The 27,253-nt window shown below is 34.9% G+C and overlaps 2 protein-coding genes across 6 annotated transcripts; one reads left to right on the top strand and one right to left on the bottom strand.

The window, feature by feature from the left end:
• The first annotated feature begins 1,289 nt into the window (after window positions 1-1,289).
• LOC129307222 (growth-regulating factor 3-like) lies at window positions 1,290-4,093 on the top strand. Of its 3 annotated transcripts, none has more exons than XM_054948116.1 (3): window positions 1,290-1,720; window positions 1,900-2,076; window positions 2,365-4,093. In XM_054948116.1, exons 1-3 carry the CDS (start codon window positions 1,510-1,512, stop codon window positions 2,670-2,672), a joined length of 696 nt encoding a protein of 231 aa, XP_054804091.1. In that variant the 5' UTR covers window positions 1,290-1,509; the 3' UTR covers window positions 2,673-4,093. The 3 variants fall into 3 exon arrangements, with proteins under 3 accessions (XP_054804091.1, XP_054804090.1, XP_054804089.1); XM_054948115.1 differs by having other exon boundaries at window positions 2,362-4,093; XM_054948114.1 differs by having other exon boundaries at window positions 2,314-4,093.
• Window positions 4,094-5,890: 1,797 nt separating this feature from the next.
• LOC129305827 (1,4-alpha-glucan-branching enzyme 1, chloroplastic/amyloplastic-like) lies at window positions 5,891-26,877 on the bottom strand. Of its 3 annotated transcripts, none has more exons than XM_054945957.1 (22): window positions 26,556-26,877; window positions 24,575-24,729; window positions 23,497-23,780; window positions 22,567-22,665; window positions 21,943-21,985; window positions 21,017-21,076; window positions 20,798-20,878; window positions 20,577-20,693; window positions 19,931-20,014; window positions 19,337-19,458; window positions 19,100-19,219; window positions 18,772-18,901; window positions 18,558-18,668; window positions 17,800-17,928; window positions 17,198-17,301; window positions 16,815-16,959; window positions 16,158-16,305; window positions 15,950-16,017; window positions 10,271-10,348; window positions 9,820-9,975; window positions 6,820-6,894; window positions 5,891-6,632 (listed from the first exon to the last, which is right to left on the bottom strand). In XM_054945957.1, the coding sequence occupies exons 1-22, from the start codon at window positions 26,686-26,688 to the stop codon at window positions 6,516-6,518; spliced, it is 2,559 nt and encodes an 852-aa protein (XP_054801932.1). In that variant the 5' UTR covers window positions 26,689-26,877; the 3' UTR covers window positions 5,891-6,515. The 3 variants fall into 3 exon arrangements, with proteins under 3 accessions (XP_054801932.1, XP_054801933.1, XP_054801934.1); XM_054945958.1 differs by having other exon boundaries at window positions 23,497-23,729; XM_054945959.1 differs by having other exon boundaries at window positions 24,575-24,724.
• Between the last annotated feature and the right edge of the window lie 376 nt (window positions 26,878-27,253).

The raw sequence follows: 27,253 nt of genomic DNA, 5'->3' as shown, positions 1-27,253 counted from the left end.
TATAATTAGAGAAGGATGAAGTATTTTACTCTGCATTATTTGAAGATTATGAATCTATTTGAATTTTAGTTAAAATTAATTAATTAATATGATTGATTTTGATTATAATTGATTATGTTATAACGTAATTTATTTAGATACTATTTTTTAAAATTAATTTTAATAAAATTAAAAATATTTAGATAATTTAATCAGAATCAATTTTAACTTACAAATTACCATAAAAAATATTACTTTTTTAAAACTAAATTATTGATAAAGTTATATCTAATATTAGTAAAGTCGTTAAACTTTATTTAAGAAGTAAAATATATTATTTAACTTATATATTTGATTAATTATAAAAATTTAAATTATATTAATATTAATATTTTAATTTATGTAAATAAATGACTCAATAAATTTATTAAAAGAGAAAAATATAATTCTTCAATATTAAATAATAATTTTATAATAACTAATGAAAATGATAATATATATATTGATCTTTAATAATATCATAAATGTGAGTCATATTTGATTAAAACGTTATGAATGATGATAATAATAAATATTTATGAATATGATGATCTTTCTCATCATCATGCTCTATTTAATCTTTCTTTTCATGATATATAAAATCATAATATGTATAATAACACCAATAAAGGTAATGTTGGTAAGTGAGAGACTCTCTGACAAATAATTAATATTAATAATGGTCAAATTGAATTCAAAAGCTATCTCTCCAAATTTATTTTTGAATGTGATTTTGGCTTACTAATCTATTATGCAAATTTTGTGCTATTTGAATAATTTCTTTCAAAACATGATTTTAAGCCAAAAAAATTGATTTTTCGTCCTATCCAACAGGGAGCATGTTCTTCCCGACACCAAAGCTTAGCCATCTAGGGAGGACATGACAATTATCTCATGGAGAGTGATGGATAAATTCTGAAAAAATTGATTAATTTAAATTCAATTTTAAATATTAAATTTTATAAATTTATTTTTTATTTTATAATTTTATTATGATAAGTTTATAACTTATTTTTTAAATTTTAATATAATTAAAAAAATAAATTTATTTTTTATTAAAATATAAAATATAAAATATAAATTTATTATAATAAAATTATAAAATTAAGAGTTTTGTGAGTTTCAAGACTTTTAGGTTAATTTCAACATCCCTATCATTCTCCCATTATTTTATTATTTTTTGAGTTGTCTTTTAATTCTTTTGGCTCTCAACTGTCTTTTCTCAGGCTTCCCCCGCTGCCTTTCAAAACAAATTTTGCAGTCTTGGCTGTCAGAACCCTCCACCCACCGATCCATACCCTCTAGGCGCTCTCCCACTCTGCTTTTGTCTCGCATATCTGCTAAAGTCACCAAGTCAAATAATCATAGCAGCCTAATTTTAATAGACTTGCTCTACCCAAACGAAGCTGAAATATCATTAACCTCGCTCTCAACCAAACTCGTAACAAATATCCGTCCTTAATAGCTTCGCCCTGCGTGTCTGCTCTGTCCATGGACTTGTATCTGAATCAATGGAGAGACCAGGATGAGTCAGTGGCAGAGGAGCAACATTCTGCAAAGATGCCAAAACTTGTGCTCCAACCTCATCAAAAGCCACAATCATCTGCCTCTGCTCTCCCTCTGTTTGTACCCGAACCCACCACCAAAGTCAGCACCTTGTCAGCATTACCTGATTCAACCTCAGCTTCTACTAGAGTTCACTGTAAGATTTACACTCCTTCCTCGCTAGAGACTGTTGCAGTGAGTCTGAAACTTGGACTAACTTCGGGGTTGACCGGTTGCTTCCTTTTCAAGTTTCGCTTCAAGCTCACACCTTTCTTGTTCTGGATTTAACAGTTCTTTGGTTATTTCATTTTCCCCTTTTACCCTTGTGGGCGTCAGGGATGGGGAGTTATTTCAGCTTGGCTCAGTGGCAGGAGCTTGAGTTGCAGGCTTTGATTTTCAGGTACATGTTGGCCGGCGCTGCTGTGCCTCCTGAGCTTCTTCACCCAATCAAGAAAAGCCTTCTTCAATCCCCTTCCTTTTTCCTCCAGCACTATCCGCATTATGACTCAGCTTGTAAGCTTCTGACTTTATTCTCGTTACCCTCTCTTCTTTGCTCTCATAAAAGGTTCTCCTTTTAAGCTAAACGCAAATGCGACTTTTTTGTTCTGAGATCGTTCTGAAAAAGAAATCTCTTTGCTTTATCCTTCTTTTTACGAGATGAACGGATCATGCTTGTAAAGTGAAATGAGATAAAGATGACCAGATTTTACGTTTTGCATTCTTAAGATTCCGTTTTGAATCAATCCACAGCGATTGGTTTTGAATGGCAAAGCTACATAATAAGGATGCTTGTTGCAGTAGCATTGCAATCGGGTTATTGGGGAAGGGCAGCCATGGATCCAGAGCCTGGTCGGTGCCGGAGGACAGACGGCAAAAAGTGGCGGTGCTCGAGGGACGTGGTTGCTGGCCAGAAGTATTGCGAGCGCCACATGCATCGCGGTCGAAACCGTTCAAGAAAGGCTGTGGAACTACCCACACCAAAGGCTCCCGGTGGCGGTGGCTCTGGCAGCGGCGGAGCCTCTGTCGGTGCTCCAATACCCATGACTGCGCCGTCATTGGCAACGGCTTCACTGACTTCCCCGTTCGTTCTTCATCTTGATCAAAGGTAACATCGCTGTCTTCGGGCTTAAACGACTAGTAATTGGTGAAGCTAGCAGCCAAATGTCTTGGATTTTACAACCTATGTAATGATTATGTGAAATTATGCAATCAGTGAATGAGCTCTGCTTGGGAAAAGCATTCTAAGTTCCAATTTGGTGGGACATCTTTCTTTTGTTTTGTAAGATTTGTTATTTCACTTGTCAGCCTTACTTTGAATATCCCTTCATTGGTATCATTCGAAAGGCAAGTATAAATTTGACTGATTCCCATTGAATAATCCAAATAGGGGCAAAAAAAAAAAATTTAAAGTTCTTGTCATCTTTATCCCTCAGATGCGCAACAGTAGGGCCCTAATAGAGGCCTGCCTGGCCATCATGTCTCGTACGAGGGAAAAGAAAATTTCGGCTTCAGATACTGAAGAAACGATCCCCCAATCCCCCTATAAACAACATAGAAAAAGTGTGCTTGTCTTGTGTTGTCCTGCAATTATTCGTCCACTTCATGAAACTCCATCTCCCTGGTTGCTATTTTGCTGGGTCCTCTAGTTCCTTTGGGACCAATAACGAAAACAGGAGCCCGTTTGGAATCCAAGATAATGGGGGTGGTGGGGATGGCTGATCTGATGGTCATATCCTGCGACGTTTTCGCGATGATTGGCCAACATCGCTTTAAAATGTGACATTGCCGAAGGCAATGCTAATAATAAACCCAGCAAAGCCAGCCACGCAACTCGGTAACAGATATGCCTGTGTCAACGCCGGGGAATACTTCGCCAGATATGTGTTTGAAATTATCCACTGGCTATGGAGAAAATCTGTGTTCGAGAAATGGAGATGTGGGAAGAGAGCAGCAACGGATAAACTGGGCAGAAGGATTGAGTTCGGCTAATAAAGTGATTTCCAAGGGAGGACCACTTTCTGAGGCCTAGAGATCAACTACTTCAACCTCTTCAACTAGTGTTCTGCGTCAGTTGCCTCGCGGTTCTGCTTGTGAGAACAGCTTCATCGGCACCTAGATTAAGCGCGCTATTGTTCTGGATTCATGGCTTCCCATTGGAGCATTTTGTCAAGGACATGTCTGTAACATCCGAATGAACTTGGTCACAGTTTTGAAGAGGCCAGGAAAATGGATATCAAGAAATTCTCCTGCAATACTTTTGATACGGCGATCCCAACTTTTATGTCAAGAGTTGATGAACTGTTTATTAATATTTAATGCCAAGCTTTTAGTTTTACAAATATCAAAGTTGTGTCTCTTGTGAGCTGAGAGATTCTTGGGTTGGGGGTAGGCCTGTACAGGATGCACATAAACTCGAGATGTCTGGCCCGACCCGAGTAAAATATGTCCAACCCGAGCTTTAAAAAAATTGCCCAATATTGTTTGGGCATGGTCGAGTTGAGCCTGATCTTTGAGTTGGGCAGGGTTTAGGGCTAGGGTATTCAACTAATTGACCCTGCCCAACCCGAGATATAATATATTTTTTTATAAAAATAATAATATAGGATGTGATTTGTTAACTTGATGGGGACATAAATGATTGTTCTTTTTTTTTAAGGTGCCTTGATGATCAAGTTTGCAAACCTTAGGTTGAATGTTTTTATATTCTTTAGAATTTGGAGCTGAACAATACTTGTGATTTGCATGAAAAATTCCTTTCATATTTGCTTTGCCATTAAGTTTTTTGATGACACCATAATATTTTTGCTAGTGATATTTAACAATCTGATACTTTTAAAATAAGAGCTTGAAGTGATTTATTGATGGAAATAATTAATCTGCTACAATGTATTTTAAATTTGTATGGATGGTTCTGATTCTTTGTTTCGGTAGGGCAAGGCTGGAGACCCTGCCCGAGGTGCCCAATCCTTGCCCGACCCTACCCGCTCGGCCCCTCCAAAGTCAGGCATCTTTCGGGTAGGGTTGGGCTTTGAGCATAATTTTTTTGCTCGAAGACATTTAGGATAGGACATTGGATTAATGGGCTGCCCTACCCGACCCTGCCCATGCACTGCCCTAGTTGGGGTTGGGGGGTGGGAAGTCATGCCACTACCTCTGTTAATGTAGCAGTCGTCGCATTCGAAATCACATGAAAAATTGTTTGATGATATCCAAACATTTTTTAAATCTTATTTTTAACTTTTAATATCCTTTTATTTTAAATGGAGAATGCGAAATGGCATTAATATACTTGCAAAAAATTAACGTCAATATAAGAATTTATCAAACAGATATCTGTCAGATTTTAAAAGAAGGAAGAATTTCAGTCAAGGAACATGATAGCTACTTAATTATAAGGGGCTTCAAAAAAATTTTAAAATTTTAATTTAATTCAAGAGATAAAAGTCAAAAAAATTTTATCAGTGAAAAAAATTAAAATATCCTTCACTTGTTATGTAAAATCACTCATCATTAATTTTTACTTCATTTGTTGATTTATTAATATGGGTTGACGTGTCGAATATTATATAAAATTTGACATTAATCGTTCAATCATAAGTAGCAATATCATTTATTAAATTGCCAACTTTCCTTGTTAATTTATTAACATTAATTGTGAATTACTAATAGGTTTTGTAATTTGTAAATTATTGACAGGTCATGTAATTTACAATTGATGTTAGTAAATTAACAAGTAAAATTAACAATTAACAACTAATATTACTTATATGAATATAATTTACAAGTAATATTGATAAATTAATAAGTGAAATAAGAAAATTAATGAGTAATTCTGCGTAACAAATGGTCTTTTCACTATCAAAATTGTTGACTTTTCTTCCCTGAATTAGACTAAAACTTCAAAATTTTTTTGAACCCACCTATAATTAAGTAGCTACTATAATCCTTAATTAAAATTCTCCCTTGAAAGAAATTAACTCAAATATAAAAATAAAATAATAAAGTGAAACTGACAAGGCAGGCCCATTATCAAATAAGAGAAAATTTTAAGTATACCCAATGCACCATATCATTCATAATTCATTCAATAAAATTACACTAATTCAATTAAATAAATATTATATATAATTATTTTTAATAATTTTATTTTTATAATATAATATCTACTTAATTTCTTATCTTTTGTTTCTATATTATATCAAAATCAACTTACGTCTAATGCTATTTGAATGTCCTCTTTTCATTGAATAAACCAAGAATGATATTGTCCACTGAATTTACCTAAAAATTTCTTCATAATTAAGTGATCAACTATGGAACTGACCAATTGAGAGCGGATCACTTCTCCTTTTTCTCCACGGAATTATCACGTGGGATCCGAGTCTTATTTATTAATACTTGTTTAGTAATAAAGCTCTCTGGGTTTGAGCTGGATCACAATCAAGTATGAGCAGGTCATAAAATGAAGGTCAAGCAAGCATCTACTTGTCGCTTGCACCTATACATCTTTTTCGCCTCAATAGCACATTATGCACTGCTGGTCTTGAACGACAAAACTATCAAATGTCAAGAAACCATGTACAACACTCCGCAAATGCAAGTGGCAATCCCTAAGACGACACGTAGATGCTCTTACAAAAGTTTTGTAAGCGGCACCGAATCCAACGTCAGTACTTTCCTAGCTTTGCATCCCCTCAAATGCCCATGCCACTTACCACTACCCAGGCCAAATCTTAATACAAAAACATGAAGTGCTATAAATAATAACTAGCTTTTTTTTTTTTTTTTTTTTGCATCATTTCAGCTTTTTCATATTTTCCGTCGGGGTCAAATCACCATAAATTTTGTTGGCTGGCTAGATGACCTCGAGTTATTAGTTGACTGCATCTATCATGCAATTATGCCCTTGCCATTGCCTGCGTATCCAGGGAAGCAGCAGGTTACATCTTGCTTCACATTGATTCTGGTTCAGGTGGTTGTTCAACTTCATTCGCAAGGGCATATACCGCTACTGTTCTAGAAGGTGCATACACTAGAAACGAACGAGGCCGGTCATCGTACCACCCTTCCTGCACAATCATCCAATAAATTTCAAAGACATGCCTTTTACTTTTATCCGCCACGGAATAGTCAATTGTAAAATCACATGCTTAAGAATGCAGCACACAGATGAGCAGTATGCAACACAACCAAACAAGACATAAAATCACCCATGCGAGTGCCCCCCCACACACAAGTTTAGAGGATGTTCCATACAGAAGAGAAGAACTCAGCAGAATGATCGAGCCTATTGAACCCTCCAAACAATGAATCGTCTGAATCCAAGACAATCTGGAAAAAGAAAAAGCATAATCCATTATAAAAAACTGATTATAACTTGGGCATTCAGATAAAGCAAAACCTACTGGGAACAGATGCCACCAATACCATGGCTGGGATTAACATACAGAGCAGATGTTTGCAGTACTGATGAATGATTTACATTTCAACAAACAAAAAATTCAAATCCAGTTCGTGTTCTCTGTTTCATTTGGTGCCTGATAATTTCAATTTCTCAGGATGTCTGGATACTATGAAGTTTTGAAATTTATTAGCACATGACCCAAATAACAAAATAATGTTAAATTTTCCTTTCTTTTTTTTTTTCACATTTAAAGCTAAATATACTTTGACATATAAGAAAAGATAAGATCAATAATTATCTATATTAAAAAAGGGTTAGCATTTAGCATGGCACTTGTTGAAAAGAAAATGGTAGTAAACTTGATGTAAACCAAGAAGAGGAGAGAGGGAAGAGAGATGAAGAGAAAGAAGGAGGAGAGAAAAAGAAGGATGGAGAAAGCCGAAACTTTTGAAAACTCTTATTCAATAATACTTAAAAGCTGAATACAAATGAAAAACCTAGTTCTATGTATACAGCTCTAAAAATAATAAAATAATGATAATTTAAATTCAAATCCCAAATGCAACAATAAAATAAACAATAAATCATGATTCTAATGAATAAATATCCTCAATTAAATATCCCTAATGGGTAATCCTAATATCTTAGATAAATCTTAAATTATCTTAATTAACTATCATCCCATATTCCATTAAAACCATTTAAGGTGATTTGGACAGAGTAAAGAAAGTGAGGAGAATTAAGCAAATGATCTTTAACCTTAGAAAAAGATGTAGAAGGTCAAGAACATTTAAGTTACATTATAGGAACTCATGATAACGCATTTGAGCAGTTAGAAAAGGCCCAATGATGTCATGTGATTAATGTAACTAACCTCGTTTAATAAAATAAGACCTGTTCTCAGCTAAAATAAAAGAATAAGACTTGTTACCTTTAATCTTATTTATAAATCACTCCCAACATATTTTACTGGAACTAAAAAAAAAAAAAGCTTAACCTTCATTAATTATGTCTTAATTTTATAAGTTTCCACCTCTATCCCCTAATAAAAACAAAAGGAATTGTTTTTAATAATTTTTTCTTTACATTTAATAAGGGTAGAAAGATAAAGATGAATATAAAAAATAGTAAAGTGCTTTATAAATAGGACCAAAATAAATCTTCTCTCTCTACCCTATAAATAGAACCAGAAGAGTATTACTTCAAGCTTAAATTACTAATCAGTCAATTATAATTATAATAATTAGAACACCCACGTACTAGGCAATTATATTTATTTTGGTATGTATTCATTTATTTGGCTTTTTAATACTTTTTTTAATTTTAACAAATTTCTCATTATTTTTTGTTTGGTTTAGGAAGGGAGGAGAGATAATAACCAATTTACTATTACACCCATGTATAATATTGTCTATACCCATGCATATTAGCAAGAAACTCTGGAAAAAATGAGTAACTATACAAAAAAAAGGAAAAAATATAATCTTTGATCCCTATAGTTTTATTGGGTTTTACTTTTAGTCCCTATAGTTTTTTCCCCAATGTTTTCAATCCTTGTAAGGACTAAAAACACGGAAAAATGAAAATTGTAAGGACTTGAAAAACAAAGGTTACCTCTTTCTAAAACTATAAGGACTGAAAACGATGGAAAAAAATCATAGGGAATAAAAACAAAACCCGATAAAATTAGAAGGATCAAAGATTGTGTTTTGCAAAAAAAAAAAAAAAAAGAAAAGAGAAAATTAGGAGTCAAAGATGGTTAAAATATTTTTTTTAAAAAGAAATATTTCTAGTATAATTAATCTTTATATTCATGCTTTCCTCTGAATATTTAAAAAAAAAAAAAATTCTCTTCCTCAACCCATTATCCCCAATGTCGCTCATCATGCTGTGTCTCACCTTGCACGTAGCACCCTCACTTTCCCTCTCTCAGCTCCTCGGTCTCTCTCCCTCACTCTTGCTCTCCCCTGCCCACCCTCATTCTCGCTCTCTCTCCCCTCCTCACCCTCAGTTCTCACCCTCTCCTCGCTAAGGTACTTTTGATCTCAAGTTTCTGCTTCAATTGATTGGTAAATGTAAATGGTTGCTGAGCTGTTATTTTTGCTGGCAAAGGTGTCCGCTAGGCAGCCACTCTCACAGTGGAGGAGCGCCAGTCAGAATAAGGGCAAAATCATCCAAAATTTTAGCTTCTCCCCAGAAAATCCCAAATTGGAGGGGGCAGGGGGAGGGGAGGGGAGGGGAAATTTTAGCTCCCCTCCCCTTCAAAACCCCCCAACCAGACACACCCTTAATCCAGATGATCCAGTTTCTAAGTTATTTTTTTCCATTTATTTTTATCCTGCGTTAATTTCTTTAATGAAAGAGAGCACTTAATGGAAGTTGTTGATTGAGATCTTTTAGTTACCAACATTTTAATTCATATAGCTGACCTCATTTAGTGGAATAAGGATTATTATTGTTGTTTATTTCTTCAAAAAAAAATAAGAAATAAAAGTTAACATTAAAAAAATAGAAAATATAAACCATCTAAATTGTTAAGATTAAATATAAACCATCTAAATCTGCATTAGGAGATTGCAACGGAACCAAGTCACATTTGATGATATTATTATAACCACTAATCTACCATGAGGATCGGAGCCCCTCATTTCATGTTGATAGTCTGTTTTAGAAGTTAGAACGACTGCTAGTGCCATTTGAGCCCAGCCAGGGTCATAATACACAGAGGCACAGAGCTCATAGGCATGATTTGGCATGGGTAATTATGAAAGTTCTCTATCCAAGAAAATTGTAATGAAAACAGAAAAAAGAAAAAAAAAATAAAAAAGTTTGTCATTATATAGATATCATACCTTGTATTTCCCCGGCTTTAAGCAGCCCACTCTATAATCTGAATAGCTGTTGGTCCAATGAAAATTGAAGACAAAAACGAGGTCTCCCCTTTCAAAGACTATCACCCTATCTCCCTCATTCTGACGTGATATATATTGGTGCTCAGAAACCATGAACTGCAACGAGAGTCAAGCACTATTATTATTTCCTTATGGCAACCATGGGAAATAAAAGCAAGCCTACAATAAAATGTATCACAGAGGATTCTACCCAAAAAAAAAAAAAAACAAATGTATCACAGAGGAGAAACAATATTATCCAAGCATGTAAAGCCTGTCCCATGAAATAGAAAATATAATCTGATTTCACAAGGTATACAGTCTCCAGTCATGAGCAATAACAATCAAATTCAACACCAAAGGACTTGACAAAGGAAATTCAAATTTAGGAGAGCCGTTGAAAGGGACTTACATTATATCTTTCTTCTAGATGCTGCATGGCCTGATCAAATTCTTGCATCCCACGATATCGTAGATAGTCTGCATCCCCCTGGATAACAAACCAATTGATAGGTTTTTTACCCTCTCAGAAATACCCAAGTAATATTTGCTTCTTTGAAAAAGTAAGAATATAAAACAAGTGTAGGTGCTTTGATATAAAATGCCAAAGTGAATATAGAGAGTAATTAAAGCATAGTTTTACCCAAGAAAATTATTCACCCTATCAGGCGTCAACGCATCAAAATGAATTGTTTTTCTTTTTCTTTTCAATTCTATAAAGAAACATCTCTTTTTCGTTTTTCATTTCACGTGTATATTTCTTGATTTTCTTCAACAGCTATAGTTAAATGACATGGAATGTTCAATACACACTCACCCACATAAAAGTATAATACATGTATTCATATACACAAATTGCTTCTTCAATGGCTGGTCCAAGAATCAACTATTTTCTTTTCTCTCTTTTTCACCGGAGGTGGGGGCTGTAAATGGATTTCAAAACTTCTTAAAAGCAAAATTTTAGATATTTGCAAGAGAAAGAAGATTGATTTTGGGTAAAGGTCCATTTTTGCCTTTAAGCTACTCTCCTAAAAGCACTCAATATCCTAAACTCTTTATTGTAGCAATTTAGCCCCTAATGTTAAATACCCAAATGTTGATTGTTAACTCAGACCAAAAATGCCACCAGTCATGCCATGTAGATCATAGTTGACTAGTTCACTAGAAGAAGGGTGAAAAGGAAAATTGACTGATCCTATATCGTAACATCCTGACAATTAACCTCTTGTTAATCAAACTAATCAAGGATAATTAAATAAGATTAGTGTGGCATGCAATTAGAAAGGACCGATGAATGTTTTGGATTGTGTTTTTAGCCTTAGGCTCAAATCTGAAGCGAAATCGGGTCACCTAGACCTCAAAAAGAGAGAGAAACAAAGGAGAAAGCCTTTGCACCAAATGCTGTAGTGCATTTGGCTAGAAAACATGAAGGACTATCTCTATAACACATACCACGACACCTATGGCATGAGCCATGACACATGGCTCATTTATGCAAAATAAGATGCAATCACACTCGAAAAGCATAAGAGAAGTGAGAGGAAAAAACGAGAGAACTCTAAAGCTATGTTAGGGCTTGAAGTCTTGAAGCATTTGGAGCAATTTAGAACTAGAAAACATCAAAAGTAAGCTCCTTAAGCTCCTATCTTCCTTTCCCTTCCTTATTTAAGAATTTTTGAGTTAAGGTTTCTATTGGGAAAGTGATTTTAGATCTATAGAAGCTTTGAGTCCAAACCCATTAATTTAAATTGAATTAATGAGAGTTGTTTAACTTATTCAAAGCAAATATTAATGGTTTTATGCATTCTTGAGCACGGGCTCATTAGAGAGCCATGGATATGGTTGTTGGGTAATAATAACAACCATTAAAGGTCCTACTTGAGTTAAATGAGATTGGTGGGAGTTTGTTAGAAGTTAATAGGCCTAATGGGTGTGAGTATTTATGAATGAAAGTGAAGTTAGGATTATTAAAGTGTTGAAATAGAAAGTTTAAATTGTGTAAATGATAGTGTTAGTGGTTTTGGACATGGTCAATCGTAGATTCATCGTCCGTGCAACTATTTAACTTGAGAGCAAGCTTTGGAAGGATTGATTTAAGGAATAAACTTTTGACCATTCAAAGATTTGAGGTAATTAGAAGAAACCTATCCTTTTATAATTGTAGGTTAATTGATAGTTTATGAAATGTAGATCAAGAAAGCAGTAATGGATTGGGGCAACGGCATTGCACTATCTGATTCTGATTAACGCAATTTAGTTAATGGCAATTGGGGGTGCGTGTATATATAGTAGACAGTCAAGAAGTAAGCTAAGTTTCTTCTTTAAGTGTGCTTCAAGTTTAATTTGGTGAGGATATTCTTTGGAGAAAAGGAAGAAGAACGAATTGATTATGGTTATGTTAGCCTTCAAGCATTGTCATTGCTTGAGTTTATAGCTATCAGACCCAAGATAAGGGAAGGGGCAGCACTTAAGTTGACGCGGGCACACTAGAATAAGGCAGTGCGAGGCTTTTGCTTTATTATGAGGTGAACAATCGATCGACTGACTCCACGATGAGGTCAAAAGTGAATCATTTGATCGATGACATCAATCCGTGAAATGAAATCAGGAGAAACCTAAACTTTTATAACTGAGGTGGTGATAGTGATGTAGTATATGTATGTTGTAATAAAATGTGTCTATGCATTGTCATATTTTGTGAAACTTATGAATGTGACTGGGTATAGATGAGGTTATGTGCATGTGATTGTGGTCTAAAAGTAAATGTTCTAAGTGCGGAGGTGTAATGGTGTGATGTGAATAACAACAGTGAATAATTGACATATATATGTGATGTGATGAGATGTAGGGTCATATGTAATGCCCGCATGACATAGGTCTTGTATGAATGAAACAATGATCTTGCTATTGTGATTTATAAGCATGAGAACATGTGAGCATGAACCATTGTATGATCGTAATGGTAGGAGTTTGCTTAGGGAGAAGCGTAATGGTGGGAGTTTGCTTAGGGAGAAGAGTAGATAAACCAATGTGGTATAGCAGCAAATCGTTAAAATCAAGGGGTAAGTCTTATCCTATTGTTTGTTAAGGGATTGTTCCATTGTTTGTCGAGAGATTAAAACTTTGCCATTTTCACTTATTTATTAAGGAGACTAGCTTAGGGTTTATGAAATCTCAGGGAATCGAGAATGGGGAAAGCCATGGTCTCAGAGTGAGAGTAGTGATTTTTAGTGGGGTCACTCTTCACAATTGGTGAGTATAGATAGTCCATTAACACGGATGAAACCTTATTTGATTACAGTTTCAATTGGAGGAAATAAAGAGGATATAAAAATAAATCAATCATGCATAATATCCAACATGGCACATGGTTGTTAAATTTATAACAAGTCATAATTATTGAATTGCCATTGCCACATGATTGTTAGTATTGTGGTAATGAGCATTGTAATGTGACTGCAGAATATATGATGTTTGTACACGTGTGATATAAGTGTGTTTGTGTGGTTATGTACATGTATTCCTTATATAAATATGTTTAAAAGTCAATTGATATGCAATTGCATAAGATAAATGTACTTTGATTATTGAATGGTTGTACTCACTCCTCTCTTTCAATATTTCATAGGCTTTAGCTTAGGTATGGTTAAGGGAAAGGCTCCTGAGGTTTAGGAATTTGATGCTCCTACTGTGAAGCCTCTCATCTTAATTTATTTTGTGTAATTACAAAGATAATGCTAGCTAATGATTGCACTCTTTTGTTATACTTGTACTACAGGGATTTTTCATGGTTTGATTGTTGTATTTTAGGCTTAGAATGCTTGTATGTAAATTTAATTATTCTAATAGAGCCAAAACGATAGTATCAATGTAGAAATGTTACAACTGTGGGATTATTTGATTAAACGCAATGCTAGATCTCCCCTTTTTACTTGTTATATTAAGGAGTTGAGGGTTAAAAATTAGATATTATTATTATTATTATTATTATGTGCATATAGTATGTTACACAAGTTGTCCTAAATCCAAAGAATATGGTGTTACTTGTAATTTTTGGGCACAAGCATTGGGTTTTTAACACTCTCAAGTTGTGAAAAATGTGAAAAGTTGATAAAATGTGTCTTGGTGTCCAACTTCCTTGTGTGAAATTATTTGGAAATAAAACTCGTGCTATTAGCTAGGCTATGAAAAAAGCTTTCTATAGACAGTTAAATTACTTCAATTAGATGTTGGACGAAAAAATAAGGCACGGTGATTGTTGCCCCTGCGTGCTGTCAAATGATAGCTCTTTACTTCCACATTCTATGCAACGCAACACAATGCCGCAGTGCATTCCTCTGTTTTCACTTCCACTTGATGTTTTTCAACTAGTTTTGAGTACTTTTTACTACTAAATGGCATTCCATGCTTCTATACTTATTTATACTTCATTTTTTTGGACTTAATAAAGTTATATTTGACCTATTTTGTAAAGTTAAACTTGGGATTCCAATTGTTAAAAGAAATACTTTTATATTTCGAAATGCTTTTAATGGTTAAGCATGGTTAGGTAATCTTAGGTTAATTCCAATCATTACAAGTGATAAGTTTGATTGAGAATGGGAACAATAAGGGGACCTTACACATATGCCTCTGCGAACACCTCAATCCCAACTCCTCTGCTTCTTCTTCGTCCTCTACTTACAAGCCTCCCATCTCCTCTACCACTGCCTCCTCACTGTCGATAAAGACCTAATCGCCCATCTTCTCCATGAATGTTGTTGCACCCAATACTACCACCGTCCTTGTCACCCATCTTCTCCTTCATCTCTATTAAACCCAAATCTCACCTTCGACATCCTCCTCCTCCTCCACCTGTCCTAGTTGTTGACAAACGATAGTCTCTGTTCCGAACTTCTTTGTTGATCTACTTTGGCATTCAAGGTGTGGGGTTTTGTTCCTCCTGATTATGGGTTCTTTTCTGATTTTTGGATATGTCCTACACCAATTCATCATCTTTTGTGACTTCGTCGAACAAATCTAGTGGTCCCTTCTCTACTTTGTTTCAATTAGTGCTTAGTGGAATAGTCAAGCCCCTTCAAGCTCTAGGTCAATCGTTAGGTTCCAGAAATTCTTGCTGATTTGCTTATGTTTGATTAGAAATTTGATTAGGAGATCAGAAATTTACTGAGTAGAGATTATTCATTTGCTTATAATAGACTTTGTTGATTGAATTTATGAATAATCTGTTCCCTTTTGTTGAATAGAGATTGTTCAATTTTTTTGCTCATGTTTGATTTTGTTGATTCGCTTATGTTCAATTTTGCACGTTGAATAATCTGTTCATGTATATCTATGAATCTGTTGCAATGGTTCTATGGAGGAGATGGAGTGTTGGGCAGAGGGAGAGAGGGAGGGAAAAACACATCATCAAGGGTAAAAAGACACATATGCAAGCATGTGGGCAACACTATACTCGTTTAACAGAAGCTAGAACTTAGAAACCTTCTAACGGTAAGGGCAACTTTGCTACATTTTGACAAGTTTAAGGGCAACACTGCTCGACTTAGTAGTTGAGGGTACTCAGTGTCCAGAGCAAATAGTTTAAGGACAAAAATACCCTTGAACCTATTGATTTCTTTTTTGCGAGGAGCACTGTCACCCCTTTTGGATGTACCACCGTTCTCCCCCCCCCCTGCCAGAACTGTTATTTCTTATTCCATATCTTTGGACATTTCAAATATATAATTTCACACAGCAACTTCATCAATGACATGCGAGATTTACAAGATATAAGCTTACATCATGTGTTTGCGAAAGGGCAGAATTTTAGTCCTCTCATTTAGATATGTAAATGAAACTAGAACAGTTAACACTATCAAAGAAGCTCGACAAGATCAGCGTTTTGCTATTTTCACTGTTCCCACCAGCACTGAATAAAATAGTTCAGTTGACTAAAGATACCTTTAACCTCTTCACCCAAAAAAACAAAGAATGAGAAAAGATACCTTTAACTTCCCAAGAAATGCTATATTAACTGACAATCATAAAAAAAAAATGATGGGATATAAACAACAATTGTAAATTGCCGTACAAATAAGCCAAAACTTACCAGGTTAAAAAGACGCCTGCATTTATCATAACTGTAATTGTTCCCATCCCTTGGAAAATCAATCCACTCTGAACAGAAGAACGGTTAATGGAACAATTGAATATTTTCTTCATAATCACCAAATCCTATAACTGCCTAAGCAATTCATAATCGGTCCTAGTTAATCCTCTTCAGAAAGAATCACAAAATGAAAATCATCTGCACTAACCTGGATGGCCAAATTCATTTCCCATAAAATTTAAATATCCTTCACCACCAAGGCCCATGGTAATAAGCCTAATCATCTTGTGTAATGCTATTCCACGATCTATGAGAGGAGTAGAAGGTCTGTCTAATGCCATGAAGTCATACATATCCTGAAGCAGCCAAGTAAAAAATAATAATAATAAGCATCCAATGACATGCTGTAGCACAAATGCAAATCCCTCAATTATACTTTGAAGGAAATGATTGGCTGGATCTTTCAAAATCCCTGCAGATTGTTACAAATCAAGAGACAATAACAATTTTAACATTCAGTTCACAAATGTTTGAAAACAATGCGTCAAGCAGAGCTTAAGCTCCAGCTGATCTGACCAGAAGAAAAATAAGAAGCAAACAAAAGCATCAAAGAAACAGCCAGGCAAACGGCAAAGGTCACATTAGGATCTGATGAAAAACCAAAAAAAAAAAATATCAGAAGAGCTGGCTGTTAAATGAACACAAAAAGGTAGTTTCCAAGACTTATTAACAGTCAAGCACTTCTAGTTATGTATTTGCTGCAAATGGTAAGGACTTCAATGCAGCAGGAAACTTCACATAGATTACTACAATATCCCATGAATAAATACAACTACATAGCTATATTCCAGAAAAAGCTAAAGACCTTGTCCATCAACCAAAATGCAATTGTCTTGTCACCGACCAAGGCTTGGTCATGACTTTCAGCATATGCCACACATTTTTCCAGCCACCTTCTGTTGGTGAGTGTGTGAACTATATCACCCATTTTCCAGTATTCGTCTGGCTTCCTACATAGAGAAGGGCATGGCTGAATCAAACATGATTGTGAAGTGATACTACTAATGATTAATGAACAGGTAAGAACGAGTAACAATAGCCTGTCTGTGGATTCAGTATAAGTTAATGATAAGCAAGTCAACTTCATGCTAATGATTCATAAATTATTGTTTAAGTATAAAATTCACAAGTAGGGCTACTTGAAAAAATGCTGTGACTTAGACTCAAGAAAAATGATGGCACAATTACTTGAGCATCGCAATCCACTTGTCTGCAATGGCCATGTGCAGGCGATAATCAAAGCCAACTCCACCATCTTGTGTAGGAAGGCAGAATGTGGGCATTCCACTGACCTGTAAACAGAAGGAAATTGTAAAGTCAGCTGTCAGTTTTCATCAAGTCATATAGAACTCAATGCAATATTATCTTTCACTTGCTTTTAAATAGTGCAGATAACTAAAAGCAAAACCTAAAAATTAAATGAACAAATTGAAAAGTGATTAAGATAATAGGCTAAAATTTATTGGCTTGTCTATACACATGACCACAATGATTGATAAGGCCAAGAGATAACAATCAGTCAAATCTTGTCACAGTTCTCGAGTCATGGATAAATGGTCATGAAATATCTGGACTAAGACAACCAAATACCAAAGCAACCTAATCCAAAGCCCCCTGAGCTATTAGCATCTAACATTTTGAACATATAATGGTAGAACATTGAGCAATAGCATGTTGAATCCCATGAGTAATCCATATCTTCACATCAATGAGGGAGTATCGTCTTCTTGTTCTTAGCATAATTTCTTGCAATAAATTTGACCACAATATCTTCTGAAAAGATAGCATACATCTTCACCAATTGTAACAGCCTCTGGGTAGAGACCATGAATGACATCATTAGCCAGCATCAGGTAAACCACTGCATCCACATCAGTTGCATATCCAAAATATTCATTGTAATTCCCAGTAAATCCTACCTGCAAGAAACATAAATCAATTTCATTACAAAATAAAAGGAGAAAATAAATGCAAGAGCCAAACTGACAAAGAAGTTTTGCATTTAAAACAGGACACCCTTTTCCTCCGGCAGAGTATCTTTTATCAATTTCCTAGCATGGTTTTCTTCCTTAACCTCTCTTGTTATTCAAAGTTTACCCTATCAAATCACATGTCTGGATCAAATGCTCCACAATTTGCCAAAGAGGCTGATATCCACAAAACAATACATTTGTAAAGAATCAGAAAAAAGCTATTATTCAACATCAATTTACATAAAACACAAGCTTGTTTTAAACATCATATTTTGAACACTGTTGCAGAAGCAACAAAAGAATGAAATAGTAATCCAAGAAGATATACACCCGGTTTGGTTTAACCAATAAAGACTACAAGGTAAATCTAGCAGCATCGACGATAGGCGTAGGGGACACCAGGATCCCTTTGTTTTTTTTATATCACCCCCCCCCCCAAAAAAAAGAGGGTGGCCTCACAGGGGTCCTTTCTTTGTTTTTTCGCTCACTTGGTGATCTGATAAGCCCTGATGACTAACTACTAATGCATGGAAGTTGTAATGAAATAACAGGCATCATAAAGAGAGATAACAAACCCCCAAACCATGATGAGTGTACATCATTGATGTGACACCATCAAATCGAAACCCATCAAACTTGTACTCTTCCAGCCACCATCTTGCATTTGAGAGCAGATACCTCAGTACCTAAATAATAAGAAACAGTTGCTAGCAATTAGAGGAGCTGGAAGAGAAAAAGTAGCAAATATTGTCATACTTATGTCACTGAGTCTGTAAAGAAGATGCTTACTTCCCAGCTTCCATAGTTAAAAAGGCGAGAATCCCACATCCAGTGATGACCCCGGGATCCAGGATGGAAGTAATGACCGTCAGTCCCATCAAACATGTTCAGCCCATCCAATGTATTATTTGATGCATGGCTGCATTCACCAGGTTAGGGAAAAAATCAGGTCTAAGCAGGAGTTTAAATAAGTTGTATCATTAGACCTTGCAGTTAATAGCCTTCATGTAATGATCGTTTCAAGGCAAAGGAATGAATTAAAACAATGAGAAGACAATAACAGTTCCCAGATAAATTGCCAAACAAAATAAAAATAAAAATAATGAACAATGATTACCTATGTACAATATCCATCAGAACAAGAATATCTAGTTCATGGGCCCTATCTACAAGAGACTTAAGTTCTTCTGGAGTTCCAAATCGGCTGCTAGGTGCAAAAAAGTTTGTAACATGGTACCTACATGGTGCAGAATAATATTTATTAACACTTGGCCAAAATGTATAACTGGAAGCAGTGGTAATTAAAAAAAAAAAATCCACAGAAGACATCAACATAGAATTCAGAAAGAGTTACCCAAAGCTAGCATAATAAGAATGCTCCTGGATGGCCATAATTTGGACAGCATTATAGCCAAGCCTTTTAATACGAGGCAAAACATCATCTCTAAAACTGACATATGTGTTAATTTTTGGCTCCTGCATCAACGTTCATGACAAAGTAAAATAAGATATAAAACTATAAATATACACTTTAGCCAAATTTTAGAGGTTTGTTCATCAACCATATGTAAATTGTCTGCCGTTAAATAAGCTTGACTTTCATAATGATTAAATGGGAAAAAATGGATCAAGTTTCCCCAAGAAGGGGAAAGTCTAATCAACCTATATTGTGGTATCTGCTTTGTACATAGTAACTGAACAAAGATAGCTTCCCTTTAGGATTATGAGAAAGAATCATTAAATAGTGGAGAATAATGACCTAAATTCCATCATAGCAACTGAAATATGTTACAATTAAAACATTTTCCCTTCACATTCTGGCATTCATGTTAGCAACTACACTTCAGCATGTATTACATCACTGACTTTCATCTAAAGATGCCAGGGCTGGGAAAGGAACCATCAAATTAAGCACTTATCACAGTTGAGAAAAGTTAAAGATGCCCACCGGACTACTCATTCCCACATGTGACTCATATATTCTGAGTGACTTTGGTCTTTTTGGCTGTGGATGTTTAAAAACATATTTTTCCTGCAAAGAAGAGAAGAAGAAAACCATTTTAACAGTGAAAAATGAACATGATGAGAACAACACACCTTTGATTTAGATTATCATTTGCAGCAATAAGTAATTGTAAGCATCACCTCCTATATTTAATTTTAACAGAGATTCAGACCCAAGGAAAAAATGGGTAGGACACTTGAAAGCTAGACCCACTAAAGAAAAGAGGAACCAGAGATAAATCATAAAGCAAATGATAATTGGATCTAGAAAAAAGGGTGAGCCAAATCCATTTATATTTGAGGGGAGAGCTGGAGATAAGCCTTGATAGAAGAGCCAAATCTAAAAGTGACAACAAGAATGAAGGGTATACATGTTTGTGGCAGTCTTAACTAAGTAGCTCAAGCTACTAGGCTGAAATGAACAAATCGAAGTATCAGCCCAAGCACAAGCATATACAGAAAATTAACATATACTACTCAGTAGTGTGCTGCCAAGCTTTATTAAATGTTGCAATGTTGTCTTACTGAATTCATTATACTTGCCACTTCCCATTTTCTAAATATAATCACCATGGAATAGAGAATCCTACCTCTTCTGGTGGATCATAGTATATGCCATTATATGGAATTTCACCCGGAGCCTGTATCGAGAACTTGATCCAAGCAGGAATAGAGTCCTTGATGCCAGAGGGAGTATCCATGCGAATCTACATATTTATTGACAGAATGCCAGAATTTTAGTTCTAGGGCCTCACCTGAAAACAAACAATAACACTGAAAGGCACAAAACATAACTCAAAAGAAAACTGACCTTCACTCGAGAACCATGAGGAATTGGTGGTGAACCGTCCACATTGTTTGGCAGAAATATCTCCCAGACACCAAATTCATTCTGTTTAGACAAACAGATAGGAGAAGTGAAGGATGAAGTCAAAAACACCAAATAATTAAGAAAGAAAAAGATAGCATTTCTTCTACAAGAAGCATCCACAATGTCTTGAGTACTTAAGGTCAATCAAAGATAACATACCTGAGTCATTACATCTGCATTTGGATTCCAATTGTTGAAGTCTCCAATTAATGCCGCTGACTGAAAGAGCGACCAATAACAGCCATGATAGTTCACAAGAAGAATTAAAACCCCATTGACAAAGTAAAGAGATTGATACAGTATGTCTTGTGGCTTGCAGAATCATGCATTCAACACCAAAACTCAATTTCTCTGGTCTATGTTCTATACATGAAGTAATGACAGAAAGGAAGAGGGGAAGGATAGGGAGGAAAGAAACAAGAGACCACCGCTTTAAAATCTATATGTATACTAAAGATAGATCATGAATCCCAGTGAACAAATTTTCTACCTTGAGTTATTTTAGAGCATGAACAAGCAAACATTATCTGCCATTAGGCATTAGTACAATAAACTCTGTCACTTCTACTAGTAAATAGTCTAAATCAAATTCTAGACTTTGAAATCATTACAATAGACACTTACAGCATGCCTGAAAACCTTCAATGGCGTTCTAAGTAAATACTCCCTCTGTTTTTTACGTTTAGAGAAACTATCACTTTTGCCTTGTATTTTTTTTATAAGCAAAATCACCTATTCCAATAAGTATTAATTATACATTTCTTAAATCACCCCTTATAATTTACATTAACGAGAAACAATTAATGCATAGTTATGTTGATTAACACAGGACATTTTAGTCCACTTTATTTATTATTAAAAATAATTATTATAGTTAACCGATTCTCTTAAACTGTGATAAAAAATTTTTTCTTATATATAGAAATGGAGGGAGTAGATAAAAATCTAATAGAGCAGAATTTTCACACAAATGACTATGCACTCCTGCCAAAAAAATTTGTAAAAGAATAAAACTTGCAGGCAAATTGAAATTTTAAGAAAAAAATATAATCAATGTCAATATCAAGAACTAAGATAAAGTATACCTTAGCTCCAGGTGCCCACTCTCTATAAGTAATGCCTGTGGCCCTGCAAGAAGAGTTTAGAGTTATTGGAAGCATAGAAAGATTCGAACCTCAGACATTTTGATTAACAATATATTTTTTTTCTATGTTTAGAGTTATTAGAAACACAGAGTTATTGTTTGCTTTGTAATCTTGTGCGGCCTCACTTTAATTGCAACTTAGTATATCGTTAACCAAAATGTCCTGTTTTAAGGACGGCAAACATCATTTTTTTTTCCATCAACTTACATCACATTCTACACCCTTATAACAAAATTAATAAACCAATAGAAAAGAGAATATTGCCAGTTCCATTAATTAGACACCTACAGATATCAGGGGTCTTCTTACATGGAATGTTCATCAAATTCCAGAAAGTTGGGCTAGCAGTAAAATTCATATGAGCTAAAATATAGCATTTAAAATAAAAATAAAAGTTTCTCCTTTGAATTAATTGATTATATTAATTATGGGCTAGGAATGTTGACGTGATACAGATAACAAACTTAATCATATTAAGGACGTCATATTTGGTAACTTTTGTGCAGACAAGATAGATATCTACATCATGAGCATCAATATGTAAAAGTAGGGGTAAAATAAAACCTCCGTGTGAAACCAAATTTTTCATAGCCACGAGAAAAAGCTTCCAAACCACCTTCATGCTTGTCAATTTCCGCACGCAATCTTTTATACTGCCCAAAACTATAACAAGGAAAAAATGTAAACAAAATCAGGTTATGTCTCACAGTTTAGAAAGCATCAAAAGCCCAGAAGCATAATGGATAAGAATCTGAGAAGCCAAACAAATAAAATATGAGCATTATATTAACCAACTAAAGATTGCATAAACAGAGCACTGTAAGTTTTTGTTTTATAAAAGAATTTCAAGGTTTTCCGCATGTCTGAGTTATTGTTTAAAAGAAATTAATCAAGACATATATGCCACCAGAAAGAAAAAGGAATTCCTCTATACAGGAAATGTTGCCATTATTTTTTTCTCTCTAGTTACATCAAAACAATTTAAACCCTAGTCACTATTCTTGCTTTTATGTGTTCATATCAAGGTTCCTGCAATCAATTGGTTCTGGACCCAATTCTAATTCTAATAATATTCTGGCACAAGTGGCCCATTAAAAGGATGAAGCACACACAACTTAGAAGCTTGATGACTTGATCTCAGTGTAAAATCAATAACAGGAAGGAATTTAGAGAATTTAATAAAAATATGAAGCATGCATAAATTGAATACAAAAGTAAGATATCCACAATTTTATTCAAAAAGATGAAAGCCAACATAATTTGAAGCATTGCTAATGCGTCCCAGCTACCAGGCACCAGCAGTACATATGAGCAAAAGGTTGTCAAGTGCTATTTTCATACAGATGGAATAACACAGCATTTCTAACCCCACTACAAGAACTTTTAGCAGTTATTTGAGCTTCCCAAGTTCTCCAAGACTAAGTCTATTCTGCAAGACATGAATTATTTCACTCATTTATACTATAAAATGCTTAAGGTAAGAAGTCAACTCACCGGAAGTCAAGATGCTTACGATAACCTAGCAAAGATGGATCAATTTCATATATCTTCTGTCCAGTGCCTGGTGGGGGAATGATCTTACGTTTAATTTTATCTCCTATTTTAACTTCCTCCTTTGTAGAATTTGATGTCTTTGCTGGAGCATTGGCATCAACATCTTCGAGTGATGAAGGAACAGAACCTAGTCCATCCTTAACCTCTATGAAACCACTAGCTGCTTCATCATCCTTAACCTCGTTATCATCTTTCATGGTTAGATCCTCTATGCTATTAGGAGCCTAAAATATACAAGTCAATGCACTCTAAGATTACTAAGAATGAATCAACAAAGAGCAAATATGAAAATACTACTACATTCACTATTGCAAGGTCATAGAAAAACAGTAATGCTTATACTCAGCAGCTAAGAATTTGTTGATGGCCACTACTTATGGTCCACAAGAAAATATGTAGTCTCAAGCATCCTAAGGCAATTGGTCCCATTCATTCACCAGATACTTTATATTACTATTATGCTCTATATGTCGATTGTCTCATTCTCATTTTAATGCATATAACTCAACTAACAGAGTTTGTAATGCAAATGAAAATGTAATAGCATCTCTAACATTTCAAAATAATTGCCATCCTTAGAAGACATAGCATGGAAAGCTTTCCTTTTATATCCAGATATTTTCAAAGGCCTTTTTAAACTAATAGATTACCTTCAAGCAAATCCTCCCTGCCTGGAAATCATGAGATGGGAGTCAATGACCTTATAGTTCAAGCAGCAGTCTACTTTTGACATTTCTAGATTTGACATGTAAGATGTAATTTCTTTTTAATCTCCTTTTCCCTCTTTCTCCAAGTCTTTTTCCTTAAAGTTACAATCAACTTACAACTAACTATGCCATTATTCAACTAAAAGGTGTCAGTTTCTTACAGTTGCAGCAACATGTTACTTGTAACATTTTTTACAACAAAACCATAATCTCCGTGAGAAAAAGGAGTGCAATCCACATAAGAAGCATTAAACTATTTATTAAAAAAAGTAAATTATAAAAAAGTTCCAAACGGAAATGGACAAAAATACCTGTGGATCCTGTGAAGTTATTTCAGGAGTTTCAAGTTGATCTGTCAGAGTTGAAGCATCATCTTGATCTCCAGGTACAAGAATTTTATCAGATGCAGCCACAGCAGAAGATGAGGAGTCAGAATCATGGGAAAATTTTCCAACCAGGGTCTTCCCTACAAGAAACCATCAATGCATTAGTGAGGCTCTTTTTTTCCTTTTCCTTTTCTATTCTTTTCTTTTTCTTTTTCTTTTTTTTTCTTTAGAGGGGCAAACGCAAATAGCTTGAAGTTATAAGCAAGATCAGACCTGTGACCTTCCACTTACAAGGCCACAAAGCCAATGGCATCAGTGTGGTGTTTTCATCATATTGAGGAATTAGTTTTGCATGTAAACAAAATTTCTTTTATGTTCATTCTAAGGAGAAAGATATATCACTCTCCATGTTTTCTATTTCCAGAAAGTTATCATGCTCATGTATTTGCAAGTCAAAAAGATCAAATTAAAGATTCACAGCAAGTTCATAGAACAACAAATGAAATAATTAAAGACTTTGTCCAACCAAGTAAAGAAAGAAAATAGGCTTGAAAACAATCCTGTAGTTTAGATTCACTTTTATATTCTACACAAACAATGGATAGTAAAGAAAAATAATTAGAAAAATATATAGAACAAAATTTTGAGAACTATATCATCAAAAGAATGTCAATACAATTATTGTTCATAGTTTTGAAGAAGCTATGAAGCAACGGTCAAATGAACTTTCTCTAGCTGGTTTTCCATTACCAAACATTCTGACTTGGTGAAGAACTGACACCGTCCTTACCAAAATCTGCTTCAACTAATGATCATCTGCATGATGCAGGGCAATAAAATAATAATAATAATAATAATAATAATAATAATAATAATAATAATATGAGGTAACTGCACGTAACCGCTCTAAACTGCAACTTTGATACATGAACATTAAAACTTTATTCCCCCTACACTATCAAAAAAATTGAAAACGTTAAATCTCAACTAAATCTAACATCTAAAAGTCACATAATTTTCACGAGATACTTTATGTAGGGAGAATTCTAAAATAAGATACAGACATAAAGTATCATGTGATGATCAAATGATTTCCAGACATTAGCTTTAATTGATATAGTAGGATTTTCATTTTTTTATGTATTTTACTAAGTGTTATATTTATAAGAATTAAGGCTTTGGACTGTAAAATTCGGGGGGTACTTGTCTCAGCTTTAAGTCGCAGCTAAAGAGAGCAGAGACAAGCCAAAATAAGCGATATCATCTTTCAGTATGTCACGTAGACGGCAAATCTAATCAATCCACTCAAGGTTGAAGTTTATAGAACCAAGCGTGATCTCAACCACCTTTAGTAATCACGAATCGGATGCTTGTTAGAATTATCAAGTTCCAAAGAGTATAGTCGCATTGTTTTCTGCTTTTAGGGGGGGGGGAACTCCTCAACAGACAAAGGATGCAGCAGACAGTTACAGCATCTATACAGATACAAAACTTCATAACTGAATGTTCCACAAAATAGTACCAGTGAGTTACAGTTAACATAGATGGCTTCGTCTCTTTGAAAAGGTTGCCTGAAGGAGTGGCTTTTAACTACAATGGGAGACATAAACTACAAAGAATATACAGAACGGACAAATATTGATTCGATTAATAGAGAGAAAAAAATCTGGAAACCTAGTTTTCCTAAGGACCCGAATCCAAAGCTCAAAGCAATTCCAAGGACCTAGATAAAAGCATATATGATGAACCAATGAAAAACTCGAAGAAATATATCTTGTCTCCACCGATCCTGAAAAGACTGTATTATGATTCATCCCTGTTGCTGACAAATTGCTACATTTCAAGTATTCAATGAACCAGCGTCGGTTTTTGGGACATTAACCGAGCCAATTTTAAAGCAAACACTGGCTACTTAACAGTGAATTGAAATAGCAGAAGTAATAGAGTGAAGATAAGATTGGCGTACTGCGAGAAATGGAGTCCATGTTCTGGAAGAAGGAGAGAGTAACAGTCCTACGATCACCATGGAAGCTCGACTGCGAGGACTTGTACACTGAAGGAACAACCGGAAATCTCAGTCCCGGTAAAGTATAAACCATTCTTGTGATTTTACACCAGTTGAGTTTTGAGAAGGGAGAGCACTGGAGGTGCGATACAGATCCCGGTTCGAACTACGACATGTATACAGCTGAGTTCAAGTGTTGTGGTAAGTCCCAAGTGTGTGTCTCGGGGAGAGCATTCCCAGATTTTAAACAAAAATCAGAGAGAGAGAGAGAGAGAGAGAGATGATTTGGAAGGCGGAAAAGGGGCGCTATCCGCCAACTTAACCGCAAACGAAGCACGTTACGTGTGATGAAGATTGAGCTTTTCGGGACCCACCACTCCACCTGTGGGCTCAAGGATATGATATAAACGGCTCTGGTCGTGCGCCTTCATTTCTCGGTGGTCGTTTGATTGTTTCTCCTTCTTCTTCTTCTTCTTCTTCTTTTTAATTATTTTTATTATTATTATTATTATTATTATTTGCCTGGGTCAGTGTTTTCAGGAGGTTTCTAACTTTTCTTGATTTGACGGTTTTAGCAGGAAAGAAAGCCTCCGGAAAGTTTTTTTTTTTTTTTTTCTTTGGTTGTTAGGTAAACTCCTTTATTCCGAAAGGTTCTTTAC

This window comes from Prosopis cineraria, unplaced genomic scaffold, assembly GCF_029017545.1.
Source record: "Prosopis cineraria cultivar Desert tree isolate PC_DT_omini unplaced genomic scaffold, ASM2901754v1 PC3, whole genome shotgun sequence".
Lineage (NCBI taxonomy): Eukaryota > Viridiplantae > Streptophyta > Magnoliopsida > Fabales > Fabaceae > Prosopis > Prosopis cineraria.
This window is presented reverse-complemented; position numbering and strand designations above follow the sequence as displayed.